General features: G+C 42.4%; 1 protein-coding gene across 2 annotated transcripts in view; it reads right to left on the reverse strand.

Moving 5' to 3' along the window:
* Positions 1–11,150: 11,150 nt before the first annotated feature.
* AKT1 (AKT serine/threonine kinase 1) overlaps positions 11,151–19,028 on the reverse strand; it is a 71,939-nt gene continuing 64,061 nt past the window's right edge. For both annotated transcript variants that reach the window (XM_048948020.1, XM_048948021.1), the window contains exons 12-14: positions 18,277–18,364; positions 13,493–13,595; positions 11,151–12,793 (exon numbers count right to left, since the gene is read on the reverse strand). In XM_048948020.1, coding sequence (XP_048803977.1) covers positions 12,714–12,793; positions 13,493–13,595; positions 18,277–18,364 — 271 coding nt within the window. In that variant the 3' untranslated portion in view covers positions 11,151–12,713. The remainder of the gene's footprint in view (positions 12,794–13,492; positions 13,596–18,276; positions 18,365–19,028) is intronic.

Raw genomic sequence — 19,028 nt, forward strand, 5'->3', positions numbered from 1 at the left:
CTTGTTTGGATAACTTGTAGCTATTGGAATGAGAGAAGTTACTAGCTCCTACTGCACTCTTGGTTCTCAGGAGTGTTTGCCCTTCAAAGGAAAATGTAACCAAGTTTGAGTCCGTTGACGGAGCTGGTAGTGACAGCATGTGCAGACGTGCAGTAACTCCAGAGTATTACCTATTCCTTCAGAACAGTAACAGATGAAGGATGATGGCAGAACTCTGGTGCAGTGCCCAGTTGTCAGGGTTCATAGAGCAAGTAAAAATGTGGTTTTTTTCTATGGTAGTCATCTTAAAATACAGAGTTCAGCTTTATGAGCACTAAGAATCTGTAGCCACTGTGTTGAAATGTTAATTTGGGGGAAGAATGTTATGCCTTGACTTTGCTTCACTTGAAGCTCTAAGCGGTGGCAGAAACGCTTTTCAGTCAGGCATATTTCTCAGGCTGAAACCTTTCTGTGTGTCTGCTTTTTGCCATCCTTTCCTGAGGGTGAGACTGAAGGCAATGTTTTGCTTCCATGCTCCTGGGGAGATGAGACTTATTTAGAGATTTTATTCTATTTTAGAGATTTGTATTTCAGCAGAGTTGATGGCTGTGTTTTTTGGACTCATTCAGTCACGACTGTGTTTCATATAAAGCTGTCTTCTCTAAACCATTGGCTTGGATTTCCTGGTGGGAACTTGTTACCCTGTAGCCCTCTGGAAGATGTCTGTTCATAAGCACAGGTACCCATTGCCCAGTGAGGAGCTGGAAGAATTAAAAAGCAGGAAGAGTAGAACCAGGAAGAGTATGGAAGGAGTAGGGATGCTTTTGCATTGGAGTGATGTGTTGTGCAGGCAGGAAATATATATATTTTTTGTGATTACCAATTCACTTACCTGGATTCAGAACATGTGGGGGAAAAACTGCTTTTCCTGTGCTTATATGTCTCAAAAGACTCAAATTCTCATCACAGAGGAAAGCTCCAGCTCTTGTTTGGCTCTTCTGAGATGACCAGGTGAGGTAGGACTGGTGACATTTTTTTTTTCTTAATCTTTGTTTGCCTTCAACAACAAATTATGGAGGAGAAGAATCTTAAATTGGAAGGTCTGAGCTCCTTTGTCTTTTTTATGCCTATTCAGAAACACTTTCATGTTGTCAGTGGCCATTGAGCTGGATATTGTGCAATGAGTGGTAGAGAAAGAGAAATAATCTATTATAATTGGACAGGAAAACATTTTTTATACTGTGCTTTACTGTTATTAATGTATGTTCTTCACCTCTTATTCAATGCAAAGTACTAAAAAGCAGTTGGTGTGGCATTCAGAGCAGTGGTGGTTTTTTGAGGAGCTACCATATGTATGGGTGAATGCAGGCTGCAGTAATGACCTGGATGGGTGCAGAACTTCTTTTAAAGCCTGTATGTTATTACTGGTGAAATAAGTGTCACAGAGCCCAGTTTTGTGTCTTAAAATGAACTAACCTGCTCAGGACTGGCCTATGGATACAGCTTCTGTGCTATGTTTGCTAGTCAGGAGATGCCAAGAAACAGCAGCAGTCTAGGAATGTTTTAAGCCTGCTGAATTTGTGATGTATGAGTGATGTAACTCACCTTGGCCTCTGGTTTGGGAGGTGAGAATCCTGAAAATGCACGAGAAGCCTCTGGGTGAAACGGTTGGACGCTGCTTTTCTCTTGTGTTTTCAGAAGAAGTTCTGCGTTACGTCCACACGGTGGCATTACTTTGTTAGTTTTGCATAGGTTCTCACCGAATCCTGCACCGGGGGCAGAGCAACTCCTGGACTGCAGGCTGGGGGCAGCGCGGCAGCAAAGAGCTTTGCAGAAAAGAACCCGGCTGTCCTGATGGACGCATCGCACGCGGCACAAAGCTGCGTTGGGCAGCGTTAGCAAGAGCAGAGCCGGCACGATTCCCTTAAGGCACCAGATGCAGAGATGCTGCTACACGCAGAGGTACAGGGGGATGCTGCAGGAAGCCTGGCCCTCCCCATTTTACAGATAGGGCATGTCTGTGGCCTGCTGTCACGAGCACAGGTATTTTGGGATTGTACATCTGAGTCTACACATGCACTGCTTTTGAAGACTGAAGAATTTATAGTAGCACTGAAACTCTTTGACCTGTTCCATTCTTCTGCTGTTCCATGCAGTGACTACTGATAACCCTTAGAATTGAGGAACTGGTAAAAGGATGTGTGGTCTGAATATGTCCACTCTTGCATCCTGTTTACTTTGCTACAACTACTCGTATGATGACACTTACTCATATCCTTAGTGTTTCGATGGGTTGTGTTACAGAGCACAGAGGATAAGCTTATGAACATATAGAAATAGTTAAATTTTCAAACAAGTATCTCACATACATAAAAGTGCATTAATTTTTTTATCTCGGTCCCAATGAGTTTCATTTCAGAAGATTGATTCTCCCACACTTTCTTGCACTGAGTAATATCTTGCTAAATGAGTAACCTAATTGTTCTGATATCTCTTTCCAGAACACCAACATTATTTACTGTCACAAACTAGACTGGAAAATAGCTTTAAACCTAGTAAAAAATAAAGCTAGAAACCTGAGCTGGTCTTTTGGAGGAGCACTGTGTGGAGGCACATTATTGTGGTACAGTAAAAAAAAATACAGCTGAAAGTGCATTCAGTCTGCAAATGTTCATGGACTTCTCCAGATGTTAAGAGTGAGCTCCAGCACTTTCTTCATAATATTTCATATTCAGCTGAGTTAATTAAATTCAGGATTGCCCTGCAAGTCTTCACTTCTCTGACAATGAGAGAACTTGGTCTTGGTTGAATGTAGTTTCATGCATAACTACTTACAGAGGGATTTTTAGATAGCTGTGTGTTTAGGTAAGATTTTGACAAGAATGCAAGGCCTTTGTAATTCAGTAATTGTCTGGAGTAACAAAGTTCCATAGGAAAATACTTTGTTAATGTGAGCTCACATCAGCACTACTCAACACAAGCATCTGTAAGTCCAGAAAATGTCTTTGAAATCTTTCTGCATTATGTTGGGCCTCACGCACCCAACGAGTGCACTGTGCTAATGAGACCAACAACAGGAATCTGTTGTAAAGCGAGTGAGAGGGACTTTAATTATTTACAGCCACAAGTCTCCCACAGTGTTTATTCCATGTGTGTTCAAGTGTTGAGCCTGCATTTTTTCAGATCTCTTCTACTGACTTTGTCCCTTCTGTGCTGGTTCTACTGATGTGGATGTAGCAACGACTTGTGCACTTCTGTCCACCTTCATGCTAACAGATTTTCCATTTGCCGCTGCAGTTCTGTCTATCTCTCCTGAAGAGGTCAACTGAGCTCAAGATGCCGTTTCTTCCTTGCTGTACTCTACTGTAAAATGACATCATTTCTGTTTCTTTCGTCTTTTCCTTAGTTCCAGATATTGTCTCCGGTTGTGCTTTACAGTGCAAACACAGCTTATATGCAGAAGGTGTGGCTTTGGACTTTATCTGAAGCTTCCATCGCGTTAATTTCACAGGTAGTGTCTTCTTCCAAGTTAAATGATAACTTTCATCATGAGTGCTTCAGAAATGAGATCGCCTCTTGATGTTTTTAGTGGCATACATCACTTGCACATGAAAACTAGTTCAAACTTCAACATTTGTTCTCTGGATTTTCTTGAGAATTTCAGTTCTTGCAAGGCTTTTAACTTTATTCCTCCACTCCGAATATTTTCATAGTTTGCTTAACTCATGCTACCATCTGTTGTTCAGTAACTGCTCGGAGCCAAGAGGGCTGGTGGAGATCTGAGTTCTCTTAGATCAGCACTTGGCACTGTGGGTTTTTTCACAACCCAACAAGCCGTTCCAACAGCTGCATGTATGAATCACTGAAGTTACAGTGCCCTGCAGCACTCTGTAAGAATGGGTTTTGGCAATCTGGTCAGATGCCACACAAGTGAAAGTGCTATGAACTGAGCTTCTTGTAAGGTGTGACATAAATTTAAGGTACTTATTTCAATCCTTCTTTTAATATAATGTGGTTTGTTGTTGTTCAGAATGCTTTTGAAATACCTTCATTACACATAGTTTACCATTAATTACAAACAATATTCAGTAGGTTGGAAGGACTGTTGTTTGTTAAACTCTTCTGACACACTCCCTGTGCTATTTTGTATTACTGATAGTTTGCCCCAGCAAAATTGCTCTTCACATGCTCTCGTGTCCGTCTATATTTAAACCTGTCTCCAACAGTATTTTATTTCAGTTGTTTCAGGCAGGTTTGCTGTGGATGCACTGTTGATTTTATGTTTATTGGGAGACTCGCTATCCTTTACCGCTTTTCTGCAAGTGCTACAAAGCCTCGCTTCACCGGGAGTTGAGCAAGTGCTCCAACGCTTCTTAAAGCTCTTGTTCCAGAGGAGAGCGTGGGCTCCTTGCTGGTTTCAGAGCAGCTCGCTGAGTGCACGAGCACAAAGCCCAAAGCACTGTGTTTTCTGCTGCTGTAAATCAGCCCGCTGTCACTGAGCAAACAGAGCTACGCTGCTGAGGATCTGGTCCTGCATAGAAGTTGTTGGCGTTGTCAGTGTTTAATGATAACCATTGCTTTGGCTCGGTGTTCCACATAAAGCCATTTACAGAAGAATTTATGGAGTCCATATGTTTGTATTTCACTTAGCAGCCTAAATAAGGTGTGTGTGATGGGACGATATATACAGTATTTTGTCTCGATTTTATTTTGAAGCTGCTTTGCAGACTGGCTGGAGCCAAGCAGGGCAACTGGAGGATAGGACTGTATCATCCAGGAATAGGGTGCAGAATCTTCCCTTCCCTCTGTGGGCAATTTCCACAGAGCTGCCTGGAAGGACTTCTCCACAGTTCCTCTTAGAAACTGAGTGGGTACCCAGGGGATGATGAGGGAGGAGTGCCAAACACAGCCTCAGTCATGCAGCCCATGTAGGATGGGAAGGGACATGATTAAGTCTTGTGCTCTGGGAGTTTAATTCTTTATATATTTGTTTGAGTCTGACTGCAGGCCTTTCATAGTGCTGGAAGAGCAGATTAAAGCAGGATATGCAGGCTGCAGCCTGGCACAGTGAACCTGAGCATGCTGTAGAAGATTGGTGTTAGTTTCCCAGATTGACAAGGGTTCTTAGGAGTTTATGAGATTTTTAATGAATTAAAGGGAATGAATGTCAGTCAACATCAGGGATTCAACTGCAGGTAAGACAGGTGAAACTCTAGTTTGTACCACAGATAACTTAGATAAAGGATGCAAGTGTTCTTTTTGGCTTTTCCTGGATGTTTTACATTTAAATTCACTCAATTTAGGGAACTCTCACTCTGGAATAGAATTGGATGCCAAGCAGTGAGGAACGGTCCGATTTCTTACAAAGAAACAAACATTTCTAAATCTGTTAAGGAAAAGAAATGAATGACAGAAGGTGCAGTTACCTCCTCTTCTTGCCCTACTGATTTCTAGTTGTGCTTACGCAGCAGAATTGATATTGAAAATATCAAAATGGCAAATGACTTCAAAACTCAAGGGGAGATGTAATCTTTCCTTTGGTTGAGTCAGCAGGGCACGCCAAAATGCATCATAGGATTCTACAGTAAACTTCTATCCTCAAGGTTTCTAGAGTGGTTCCTAAGGGTTTGGGCAGGTGACAGAATTCAGCTCATTCCATTTCCACATTAAGGAACTGCACTATCCAAATGAGATTCAATCCCTGCCTGAAGCTAAATACTGTATAGTCTCCAGTACTGTACATCTTGTAGCAAAGTCAGCACACCCAGACAAGCAGCAGGGACTGCAGCCTATGGTCAGAGCCTTCTTCCAGTCCATGCGCCGTGCCAGAGAGCGTCAGTGGAAGAAGGAATACTGACAGGCTTTACCATAACTCCTTACATTCATTAAATCCACACTTGTCTGAGATGAAGGCCAGAGGTCGAGCAGCTTCTTTATACCATTTACAATGGAATTTAACTGTATATGGGGTTCCTGAAGTCTCTGCAGTGACCTGAAGGTCAGAGCACTGCCCAAGAGAAATTAATTACTTAAATTGACACAGTATCTCTTACTTTACACACCTTCTAGAAGGGACTGCAGAAGGTCTGAAATGGGCTAAGAAGGCATAAGAGCGACGGAGTGAAGATAGGGAAAAAGAGAAGGAAGAAAACCATTGCTTCTTGTATGCTGCAAAGAGATGGAAAGGAGGAAGGTTATCATAAGGAAAGCATCAAAAGACAAAAGGAAGAGTACTGGTACTCAGATAAAACTTACTTAAAAGTAAGCAAACGGGGAGAGGGAACAGGACAGAGAAAACTGGTCTTGGTGTGGTGGGGAAGTGAGAGCCCACCTCCGTGTCCCTGCTTTTTTCTGTTCCCAAGAGAGATGTGCTCTGCAGAAGACAGATGGCATTGCCATTGCCTGTGCTCCTGTGGGGGATTTTTCCAGATGGGGAGTTGGAAGCTTCTTTGTGCTGTTACAGCCTTCCCCTCGAGCAGCTCTCCACCACTCAGGGCCTCCACCAGTCTGTGTGCTCGGATCCCATGCTCCTTGTACACGGGCACACGTCTTGCTACTGCATGCATTTCAGCTGAACCTGTTATAAAATGGGTTCGTTTGTACCTACGGTGTTCTTCACACTTAAGAAGGCAACCAGGATGCTTCTCATAACGTGCACCTGTGTTTTGTCACAACGAAGAGATTGCTAACAAAAACAACAAAAAAAAATTACCAGCACTGATCTTAAGGAAAAGCTGACAGGACTGTTTTAAACAGGGGAACCACAGATACCATCGCCACCATCACCCAGAAACTTCAGCAGTCAGTGCCGGTGCTTTTCTATCTCTGACAAATAGAACAGAAATGACAGGTTTCTCAAAATTACCTGAAAAAAATAACAACTGTGGGGTGACCGAGGGAGCAGGAGAAATCCAAGGAAGGCCATTTTAAATAACAAGCTGTCACCTTTGATTTGCTCTTCCTCAACAGCTGAGCCAACGAGCACAGAAAGTAAAACTTTGGAAAGGTAATGTGACTTCAAGCTTTACAATCAACTACAGGGAGGGACTAAGTTTGAGCCCTTTATCTTAGTTATACATGAAACTTATGAAAACCTCACCTGTGTACGTAAGTACGTTTTTTGGTTTGTTTTTATACTTTCCTTCCTCTGCAACTTTCCATTTGCAGCAAGAGACCTTGCTCTTTCCACTCCGTTTTCATTCAGTTTCACTTCGTACTCGTTACTGGACTGTCACCAGATATTACAGTCTTCTGGTTAGTTTCCTTTCCCCAGGAACAGCAGAAGAAGGAAAAATTGTAGCAGATTATAATATTTGGAAAGTCAACTACATGCAGCAACCATCTTTCTTAAAAACAGGATCACTGATTTCATTATTACAATTCACAGAGGGGTTTGTCTTCTGGTCTTTCTGCACATCCATACATTCTTTAAAATCACCAACTTAGCAAATACCTAAGAAAAGTTTGCTGTTGTTTATACAAAAAACAAACACATTCAGGCTTGGAGATAGGAAAACACACAGGGCACAGTCAGCAAAAGCAGGTTGCTCCGAGCATCAGTGTCCAGGTGGGTCACAGCTCAAAGGATGGTGACTCTACAGCCTCTCTGAGCAACCTGTCACCACCTTCACAGTGATAAGGATTTTTATTACATCCAAACAGGTTTTCTCCTGTTTCAAGGACACAATAATGCAAAGAGATGCGATGGTGGGGAGTCCATAAAAAAAGATCACGCCGGTGGTAGGACTGCATCTCATCTGGTTCTGTGATTAATTTCCACTCTTGTAGTCAAAATGATTTTTGTCTCTTCTGTGGGGTGAATATTTAACTTAAAAAAGGTGTAGAATCGTAACGACCATCAGAATCCAGGAAACACAACAAGAGCAGTCTGGGCAGCAGTCTTTCTGAAACACACTTAGAGACCCATTGGAAGATGCAAAATACAACAGGTGTGGCAATGGAATAGGGAACACCAATGAAAAACTGCAAAAAATCATATAAACAGAATGATTGGGCTTACATTTAATACAGGAAGGTGTTGATAAAGTCCATTTCTAGGGGAGTCGATACTGAGCTCAGTGCAGGCAGCCACGTGAAACAACCTCTCTGTGAGGGAAAAACCAAGAACTGAGCAGAGAGTGCTGGAAAGCTGCAGAGGTGTCACACACAAAGTCCTTCACCTGGTCCCCAAAGGAGGGCCCACCATGTGCATAACACCACGATGGGGACCAGCAGTAAATAACTACCCACATAAAGAAAAAGGAGAGAGAAAAGGCACGCAGGGACTACTGTAATGAAACGGCTTTGTTTAAAATGATTTCAAACACAGAGCAACCAGTCATCACCTGATTAGAATGCGACATATGTTCCATTAGACAGAACTACGAAACGTCTGTACACTCAGCTGCATTTGGGATAATAAGCTCTCATTTGCTATAGGCACTGTATGTTCTTTTCGTTTTACTTCTAGTGGCAATTAACCTCCCTGTTATTAAGAAAATTGAGCTCAAAGTGGAAGACAAACACACTCATTTGCAACGCTGAAGAAACAAGATCCTTTCACATATGCTCATTTCTTCAAATGTGTTTTTACCTCCAAAGCTCTTTAAGATACAGCGAAGCAAATCAAACCTTCCTCCATACTTACCAATTCCCAGACTTCTCAGGCAGAAACCCCCACAACTCTCACAGGCGCTTCATGTTAGCAAGCTCTGCGTCTCCAGCTGCTTGGGGCTTACATTCCCACTGCAGACCTCCATCCTAAGCAAGTCCTGCTGCTGGAGGTAAAATCTGGAAACTTCAAACGATCAAGGAAGGTTTTCACCTCCCATCTAAAAAAAAAAATACTTGGAAAACTGTGAGGAAATCCAAACAGTGCAACTTTGGGCCTGCATGAGAACAGTGCAGCAGCTGGAGTGCACGTGGAGCTCATGGAAAGATGATGATGTAGAAAGAAAACTGCAGAAGCAGCAGTTCGCTTTGTTGTGAGATGCGAGAGGTCAGTTTAGCATTCAAAGCTCTGCACAGAAAGCACAGCGGTCCTGTGCCAGTTTAGAGAAAGAACAGTTTGCCAAACCTGATGAGACTGTAACTTCTCAGGACACATAATGGGATTTGCAGTTATCACCTGGCTTTGGCCAAAGTCTCTTAGCCCCAACTAGCAGCAGCACGTTCCGAGCAGCTTTCAGCTGACCATGTCTCTGGACTGTAATTAGCAGCACAGAGGAACGCTGCTTGCTTTTATACTGTTGCAAATTTAAGTTTTTCTCCTGTTTTCTCCCAGCCTGAGTTTACAGCCAGGTTCTCAGGCTGCAGCACACACCTGTGAGCAATGTTCTGCATTCAGGAGGCGTAGCACTCAGCATGCACCATCTTCATCTTGAAAGGGACCCCATTACACTGAGCTCTGCCAGCATTTTGGGGGTAAGGACCCGCAACCAGACAAAAAATAAGCAGCAGGGAGAAAGAAGATGGCACAGCTCAGCCAGGATACCTGACTGGACATCACAGCAAGGACAGCATTAAGCACGAGATCAGGAAAGCAATAATTTAGAAGATGTCTGGAGGCATTCCTTCCATGAACAAAAATAAAGGCAAAAAAAGCTGCACAAAAAATAGGAGCTAGAAGACACTGCTGTCAGTATTTCAAGCAGTAGCAGAGAAAAGGCATCAGGGAAAACAGGAACAACCTGTGACATGGAGGACCGGTGGCCTGGTCAACAGCAGAGTATACGTAATATAAGAACACACACTGAAAAAGACACTAGTGTCAGATCAATGGGATTGTAAGATCTTTGCTGCAATGCATAACAGAAGAACACAATGACATTCGTCAGTGCCAGAGGGAAGAACAAAGAGGTTCTGACAGTTTTACAAGTTCTGTTTGTATGTTTTAAACACACCAGCTAAATGAATGCACGAGATTTAAGCAGTTTCTGCATGTGCTATATGAAAGCAATGAGATGAACAAGGCAGCTCACAGACTTGTGCCAGGGAAAGACAGCAGTACCATATCAGCTTCTTCTCATTTTCTCCGTTCAATCAAAATTTAAAGAACATACTTTATATCTGCAGTAGGCTGCGGGTGAGTATTCAGTCAAGACAACAGGCTTTGAAAAACCTCAGGTGAAATGAGGACTCACATCCAGAAGACCCTGTGCTGAGGAGTGGCCCTCAGTTCACTGTTGCCAGCAGTGCTAAGATTACCAGACTTTCTGACAGACGTTTTGCCCTCTTAATTCCATCGTAGATACAGAAGTTAAAACAAAAATCCAATAGGAACAACTAGCAAAAAAAACCAGTTCTCAGACAGCGCCTCAACAGACCCACCTGATCCTCATCTGTTCCTGCATTTGGAAAAACACATTTTCCTTGGGGCAGATTGTGGTAACCTCTGCTCCTTAGTGTTGCCTATATTTGGATGCACGAAGGACGTTAGTTCTGATCTTGTCAGGGCTTGTAGACTTGTAGAAGAGCTCTCTGGACTTCGTCCCTGAGCTGGCTGCAAATTCAGATGAAGGTTTAAGCAAAGGAAGAAGCTGTTAAGAGATGGGCAGTCCAGCATCAATTTAAGGTATACTCTACAGACAGATCCTCCTTTCACTTTCCATCTTTGCATAAAACATGCAGTAAATTCTACTGAGAATTACAGCCTACTCCTCGAACCAAAAGAACGTTTTGGACATTTAAAGGCTTACAACGGTTGCAACTTCTGTGCTTAGTTTGAAGCAAATTACAGTTGTTCTTGGATGCTCTTGCACTTTTCTCTGTATTCTCATTTGAAAAAGGACATTCCAGCCTTGTGTAACTGGCTCCCAGAAGTGATTAATACCAGTCCCTAGAAAGGAAACACAGTGTTATATGTTGTGCGCTGGCCAGAGTGACTGAAACAGAAATACCTTTAGGTTTGGGGCCTCAGTAACTCACTGCTGCTAGCACTGGGAGGACAGCAGAGAGGCCCGTCCTCCTTTTCCTCAAGAGTGATTCCACAGCAGGGCATATTTCACTTCACCAAACTTTACCAAAACTGTCGTAACACCACAATCAGCACAGAGATGTAACAACCAGGGAGGGACAGAAAAGCTAAAATCCCTTCACCGACTCTTGAAACAGGAGCAACTGTTGCATCTGTACAGATTCAGAAGGCTCCTACTACAATAAATAAGAACCTAACGTGTTAAAGCAATTTTTATTTAAGTATTCGGAGGGAAACTTCCATATCATAAGTAAAAATACTAGAGTTGAACGTTGTTAAAAAAAAAAGTCAAGATGATGGTTCTCTGTGCAAACACAGCAGGCTCTGATGGAAAGGGGAAGCGAAGGGGTTCACAATATACTCCTTTTCAAATAAAAATCAAATGCTAGTTAATGGTGGTACATGGAATCGTTTTTTATACAGTCAAGAGAACAAAAAAAAAAACAACAAACACAAAAAAGCCATTTAAGAGAACGCAACCTACACTGGAATAAATTCATTCGCAGGAGAGACAGAATAAGACTGCTTTTATGAAAATTACAAAGAAATTGATACAACAAAAACAGGGTGAGGGGAATTTTTCCACTAAGGTTAAAAAAAAAATGAAGAAACAAAAAAAAAATTCACTTTTTGAACACCATTATTATTCAAACACATACGAAGTTCCAACCTAGTTTTTTTTCTTATACATGGGAAACACTGGTAAAGTGAATCTTCAAGAGTGAGAAGGCACCGTGAACTGTCAGCTGATACCTTTAACGCACACTCAAGAAAGAGGAAATGATCTGGCATGATGCAAAAAATCATTAAGTGTTTATATATATCCATATATCTTTTCATTAAAAAAAAAAGCGGCAACAAGTCATTACTTCAGTGCCAAAACGGACGTCTGTCTGCGTAACTCGCTCCTTCAGGTGGTTTCTCATGTAGACCTGTATGGTATTTTATACAGTGGTGAAAGTGGATGATTCTGTGTTGTTGCAGTTCAAATTAATTGGTAAAGTAAGTATTTTCTATGTTCTGAGAAGCCAATCCTATGAAGTATTCCTAACCTACACAAATGGAACAATTAAATGCACTGTCCTGAACGGAACACTCATCTGTGCTATGTAGCGATGGACCAGATTCCACTGGATTCGGTTTGATATGTAATGTCTTGTAGCAGATGTTATAACAAAAATAACTTTTGCTTTTTGATTTACCTCACTGAGGCCATTAATGCTGTTCCTATAGTTGGTTTTCTGGAGCTGGATGACACTTCAACTGCTGTCCAAAATGAGTTTGAACCTTAATCCTCCAGAGTTTGTTCACTTTGTTGCTTCTATTATTGCACTAACTACTAAAGTCTTATATCTTCCTATATAAATCTAATTGTTCAGAGTGCAGATTCTATATTTAGACAATGAACTGTATGAAATAAATAAAACAAGGGGATGTTCTGGTCAGAGTTGCTGATATGTTGAATACCTTAATTAATCCTAAAGTAAACAGTTTTGGTGCATATTCTTAAAAACCTATGGTCGTTCAGCATAAGAGCCTTGACGTAATACTTTAAGAATGGATTTGTTTTCCTTCTCAAAAATGCATCAAAGAATTGTTTTAAATACAGAATCTGTGAGGCTTCCTACAAATTCATCTAAATCGTAATACAAACACAGTTTGTAATTCAGATAATATAGAAAGTTCTCTAGTGTCCATTGAAGTAAGGTCCCCAAAATGCAGTCTGTTTTGTTTCTGAATGGGAAAACACTGCAAAACATTAAGCGGTTCCACTGGCTGAATAGGAGAACTGAGGAAAATGAGGTCTTCTCTCATTGTCTACACAATCCATGCTGTCATCTGGAGGAAGAAAAACAAACAGAACAAACCCGTTAGACAACATTTGGTTCTTTTTTTGTTTTACATAAACAAACATGGAGATAACACACAGTAAATCTCCCTCAGAAAAGGCAGTTAATTTCTTCTTCCACAGCTAGAAAAGACAAAGAGACATCAAGTCTGAAATCTCACCCCGTTCATTGGGCATAGGAGCAGATCCTGAGTTTATGTTCACTGTGCAAATGGTTGTTTGGATGTCTATTTGAAACTGCTAGGGGCTTTCATCACTTAACTTCATATTCAGTGCTCTGAACCTTTGGCAGCTGCTATTTCAAAGTACTGAACATGCTCCATCAGAATGAAAGACTGACTGAGAATGGACATCAACCCAGACTCAACTGACTGTTTGCATATACCCAGTGTGTGAACAGATGCACGCAGCAAAGCTCACGGACAGAGTTTTTTTCCCCAGCAGAGGACTGCAGATTTTGAAAAGACAACAGAATAAATAACTTCAGTGTCTTTTAAAATGAGTTTCCCATTTCTTAAGCAGGAAAGATGTGTGGAAAGTTTCACAATGATTCTGAAATTCAGACAAATTCTTGATCAAATACATGAAGATGCTCACACATTTTTGCACACGTTCTAACAAATAACCTTACAGCAAATTGTTTTTACTGGTCTGGAAAAGACAGCAGGAAATGTTTGGGAGAACTTTACCTTGGTCAGGAGGAGTGATTGTAATCATCTGTGCTGTAAATTCTTCATCAAAGTATCTTGTATCTGTTTCAGATGTAACTTGTGGCTTAAATGGAGGTACAAGCTATGAAAAACAGAAAGATACTGTTTGTTTCCAGGTTCACCAAGCACTGTTTCAAGCAGGCAAGATCTGAAGCATGGTTATGAGCTACAATGGCTTCAAAAAAACCCAACAGTCCATAAAAAAGGAACAGCATGCATTAAGGCTAGGTGTGCACTTCTGAGGCCTTTAAGACATTGCACTTCTAGAATTTAATTGTACAAAGAAAATCCTACGCTCCTAATGTCACTTCAAGTAAAAAATAACACACATGTAAGATATTAAAATGAACAGTACATACTGCTTCTCTTCCTAATTATATGCAAATCCAGTCTGATTTACACTTGAGGAGGTTGAAAAGGAGTAAGAACCAGCAACTGCAAATGGATCAGTAATCCTTGCAGAAAAAGTCACAGAGCCATCTGAGTTGGAAGGGACCTTTAAAGGCCATCTAATCCAACTCCCCTGCAGTGAACAGGGACACCCACAGCTCCATCAGGTGCTCAGAGCCCCGTCCAGCCTGACCGTGGCTGTTTCTCAGGACGGAGCACCCACCACCTCTCTGAGCAACCTGTGCCAGTGCCTCGCCACCCTCACTGTAAAAAACTTTTTCCTAATAGCCAGTCTAAATCTCTCCTCTGTTAGTTTGAAACCATTTCCCCTTGTCCTATCACAACAGACCCTGCTAAGGAGTCCATCCCCTTCTCCTTTTCAGCCCCTCTTCAGATACTGAAAGGTCTCCCCCAAGCCCCAGCTCTCTCAGCCTGCCCCTCCTTGGGTCATTTTCACAGCCTTCCTCTGGACACGCTCCAATAGGCTCACCTCTCTCCCGTACTGAGGAATAAGGGTGATAACATTCACAAAAACATTCCAACTACAGTTACTGTGCCCCAGCAGCTCAAAACACGACTGCAGCAGCCTGGGAGAACGTGGGTCACAGCAGCAGCTACATTAAGCATTACACTTCCAATCCCCAAGAAGCAGTTTGATGTAAACTCTGAACTTAAATAAATGAATAAATCTAAGTGTTACAAAAAAAAAAAACACACAAAAAAAGCAGCAGTAACCATCATCCTCTTGTTACAGCACTGTTTGGGTCCCATTCTTGAAATGCACTTGGGCAGAAGGGCCAGAAATCATTCATGTGTACATAGGCAAGCCTCGGCAACTGGAACTCCAGATGGAGCTGAGCTGCTTGAACGGGGCTGGAGGAGAAGAAAGGCTGGGAAGCGGGGTGCCAGAGCCGGCTGCACGCAGATGCACGGAGCTGGAACACGTACAATTTTGGAGGGCAAAGTATGTGGGATTCAGACCTTGCTCACCTCCCCGCCGCACGATACACGAGGAACACGATGTAAACACTGCCCTCAGCCTGCCCACAGAGGGCACGCGCAGCTCTCAGCTGGGCTTCGGGTCGCCCACCGCTGGGGTTAAATGTGGCCATCTTTTAATAGCGCTGAGCCACACCAGGCAACAATTCTGGAGCGTGATTGAGGAAGTATATGGCTTCCAAGCTGAAACCGCAGGGAAAGGTTCATCTGGGCAAGTGGTAAATGGCTCAGACTGGAATTAAGCAGTGACCCTGAGATGCACTTTTGCTCTTGCACAAATAGAGCGGCAGAAATCACTACCTGGAAAATATCATCATATCTTGAACGTACAAAAGGATCTCTTTTCCACCTTCAGATCCAAGCTGGAGGAAAGCTGAAGAATCATCTGTTTGGCAAGTCAGCTAATAGGAAAATCACTGCCTTCAAGCTCCTCATTAGCCTTCTTTTTGAGAGCACCTAACAGCGCTGCTCTGACTTTCCCACACGACAATACAGCCCCTTCTTTTTCAGTGTAAAGCCTCTAAGCAATGTAATCAACACATATGGCTTTATTTCCAAATACAAAGAAGCATTCTGCAGTTTAAAACCAATCTTTAAATACTAAGGGACATACAAATTCTATCTTTATTATAGAAGAGAGCAAAATTACAGTACGTATTCATCATCCTTTTTTAATTGGTAATTGCTCTCTGTTCCCAAGTATGGCTTCAAGGAGCCTGGCAAATGTTTCTGTAAAAAAAATTAGGTCGGGCTTTATGTCCCGAATTTGAAACGGAAAAGGAAACCGGATATCCCAAAGGCAGCCGTCCCTCTGCGCCCTGCAGTCCTCCCCGAGCTATTGAAGAGGGAATGGTGTGCATTGTCATGCTAATAACAGTATTCCGATCAAGTCAAACCAGCAGCATTACGCATAAAGCCCCGCTGAGGATGAGTATTATTTATCACATCATTTCTATTCTTTCTCCTCATAGCAGTTTTCTGCCTGTTACCTTAAAGTCAACCTGTGTATGCTGTTTCACAAGCCGTGCGTGCATGTGCACATGAAGCTCGGTCTGTCCTTTTCAAGCTCAGGGTGCTTTGGGCATGGCAGAGCTCCCAGCCGCTCTGGCTTGCTTTGTGCAGCGCACAGTGATTTAGGACTTGGGCACTGCAGCAGACACCTGAACTGTGCACATCAGAGCGACTTGGAGCAGCAGCCCTAAGTCAGAACGCATGTGTAATGGGCGACTGCTGCCTGGATCATTTCTTCCTTTTATTTTAGGATCTGTTAAAAGCAATTTGAGACAGATTACGCTGCACCCACAAGACAAAATTCTTTTCCTAGCTGTCAAATTCAGAACATTAAGCTGGAAACAGAGGGGAAGCCACAGAAAGCTACACTGCTGGCTTTAGCAAGCAAATATGTTGCTTTACTGAAAAGCTGTCACTGCAATAGCTCTGCAGCTCACCCAGCAGAGGTGCCACCTGTAGCCTCCCACTGCTGCAGACCAGCTTGATACCCGCAGGCTTATGCTGGCTTAAGAGGCAAAAGAGCCCAGTAAAACCTGCTTGCAATTAACATCGCATTGCGTATGTCTCACGTGTGGATGGGCAAAGCACTGCAAATTGAACTGCACCTTTTGTTGCACCAGAGACAAATATAAGCACTTCTCCAGGACAGTCTAAGTACAGTCTAATGAATATTTTACATTCCTGGGACAACCTCAGTTATTCAAAACCGCTTATAACTCAAAGCACAGCTCTGTTTCCAAAAAGCTTAATTACCAAGCAAGTGTTCCTGAGTACCCCAAACCTGTACTCATAAACATATTTGCCATGTTCTGAAGATGGGGGGTAACCAAGCTGAGTGCACAACCACCCCAGGCAGCTGACAGAATTCCAGATTTATCCATCATGCTGCATTTCAGGTAAATGCTGCAAGAACCTCACTGGACCACCCAGAACTCAGGCAGCAATTGCTCATGGGCTGTATGAAATCTCTTCATTTACACAACACGGCTATTTCTATAATAGATAACAGCTTACATCCAATTTCAGGTGCAGTATTGATGGGATAGGAACAAAAGCAGAATCCAGCCTCCTTGCATGAGCCACACTGTTCCCTCCTGCCCAAACCTACCTCATAGGTTGCATGGAACTCTGCAAGAGACATTTTGAAAGGACAGATCTCAAAGCTTCATACGCTTTCAAGGCACAAAGAGCTACTTTCTAATTTTTCAGTTCCTTTTAGTCATACAAATCTAGGAGGAAGTGAACAAGAAGGAAACAGAGCTCTCCTTGTATAGAAGCACTGGACAATTCTCTTACTGCAGTATGGAAAGCAGTGCTGTCATTCTCTACTTTCTAAGAAAACAAAAATTGCACTGCATTAGTTTTACCAAAAGAATCCAAGGAATTAGAACTCTTTTCTTGCCTGCTTTCATCAACTGGAGGGAGAACTGAACTCTACTGATAGATTCAACTAGACCTGGTATCTCATGCGGCTGCAGGGGGAAGGAGGGAAATGAGGGAAGACTGAGGTTGGGTGAGATCATATGGCATCAGTAAATGGGAGCCTTGAATCACCAGACCTAAGCTTTAGTTAGCTGCATTTCACGTGACTGTTAGGAAATGGTAGCTGATGAGTTTAATGGGAGAGGACAACAGCAGATGAAAAGCATCAACAGGGACATCCCAGAAGAGTGCACTGAGTGACCTGGGAGTGAAGGGGCAGTGAGACAGACCGGAATGCCTACAAACTCAGTGGGTCTCGAGGAAAGCTGAGGAGAAAAGCCATGAAGGGCGACACTTCACAACATTCCTTCTCACCAAAGATACACACGCCTTAGGCTTGAATTGATGCGAAAGACTGTACTTCGCTGTGCCTGCTCAATTCAGCCTGATTTTGTCATCAAGACAAGAAAAACAAAGGGAATGGCACCGCCAGTCTTCCACTCTGCTCCTACAAAGCTTTGCTTCCAGATGCTCAGGAACCAGCAGTTCCCAACTTTCAGGCTCCATAAATCACAAGGGGTACATCAGTTGATAGCAAGAAACGGCAACAGGAATTCACAGGAAATGCTATTTCAAAAGCTTATATAGCATCTACATTTGGAAGCAATTTTGGCAATAGCGTATTTATTCAGTCACAGGAAACCATCTCTTATTGAGAGAGGCTTCTCTCTCAATGCAGGAAAAAAACAAACCAAACCTTTGGTTCTGAAGCAATTCAGCCACAGGATTTTAAGAAGCAAGGAGCAATTCAACCTTGACAAAAACAATTGCAAACCTCTTCTGTGGAGAACTTGTGTGTACCAACTTGTGTGTACCGTACCAAAGGCAACAAAATCTGAGGTGCGCTACCATTCACCTTGGGAGAAGAGTTGTTTCAGTACCTTTTTCTCGTATACATCTTGCCAAACAATGCCAGCAAAGAATTTGTGTTGCATAATCTCCTTGGCATCATCAGGACCGCCTCCTAACCTGTTTGGGGCAAAATAAAGAAGTGGTTGAATACAGTTATTTTTTCTTCATACGATTTTTATTAAATGGTACTGAAGAAATTTGGAGTTTACATAACACATTCCAGAGCAATTCTGGCATTTGCTTCACATTTTTTTTTTCTGCAAGGCCTGCAGGACAGCCTATTTTAGATGTCAACACAGTTTGTCTAAAAGGTTTGAAAACACACTAAGGAATCGCAGTATGTAATTAAGGCTTCTGTTAAACAAACCTCAGAAAGGATGCTGTCCTACAGCCTAGAGCAGATACTGCAAGTAAGGGTCTGAGCAACCTGGCCTTCCCTCCTCCTAAATTAACAAGTGACTACCCCTCAGAGATTTCAAGAGCAGAGCAATGGCAGCAGTAAAACTGAATTTGATTTTGATGCTTAAGAGAGGCAAGGATTTTTAAGACAAACTGATCTATGCGATCTGATTTAAATTTCCATTAAAGAAAACAGTTGACAACTGCAGTGATAATATCATCCTGTATGCAAATCCTTCCTTCTCTTCAGTTTCAAGAAAGCACAAAGGGTGTTTTATTGACTTAAAGGTATATCAAGATAAAGCATTTTTATTCCAGAATAAAACTGTCCACACAGCTTACAGACGTAATCAGTTTAGTTGCAGTCTGGAGCTAACAGATG

The sequence above is a fragment of the Lagopus muta genome, chromosome 6 (assembly GCF_023343835.1).
Source record: "Lagopus muta isolate bLagMut1 chromosome 6, bLagMut1 primary, whole genome shotgun sequence".
Lineage (NCBI taxonomy): Eukaryota > Metazoa > Chordata > Aves > Galliformes > Phasianidae > Lagopus > Lagopus muta.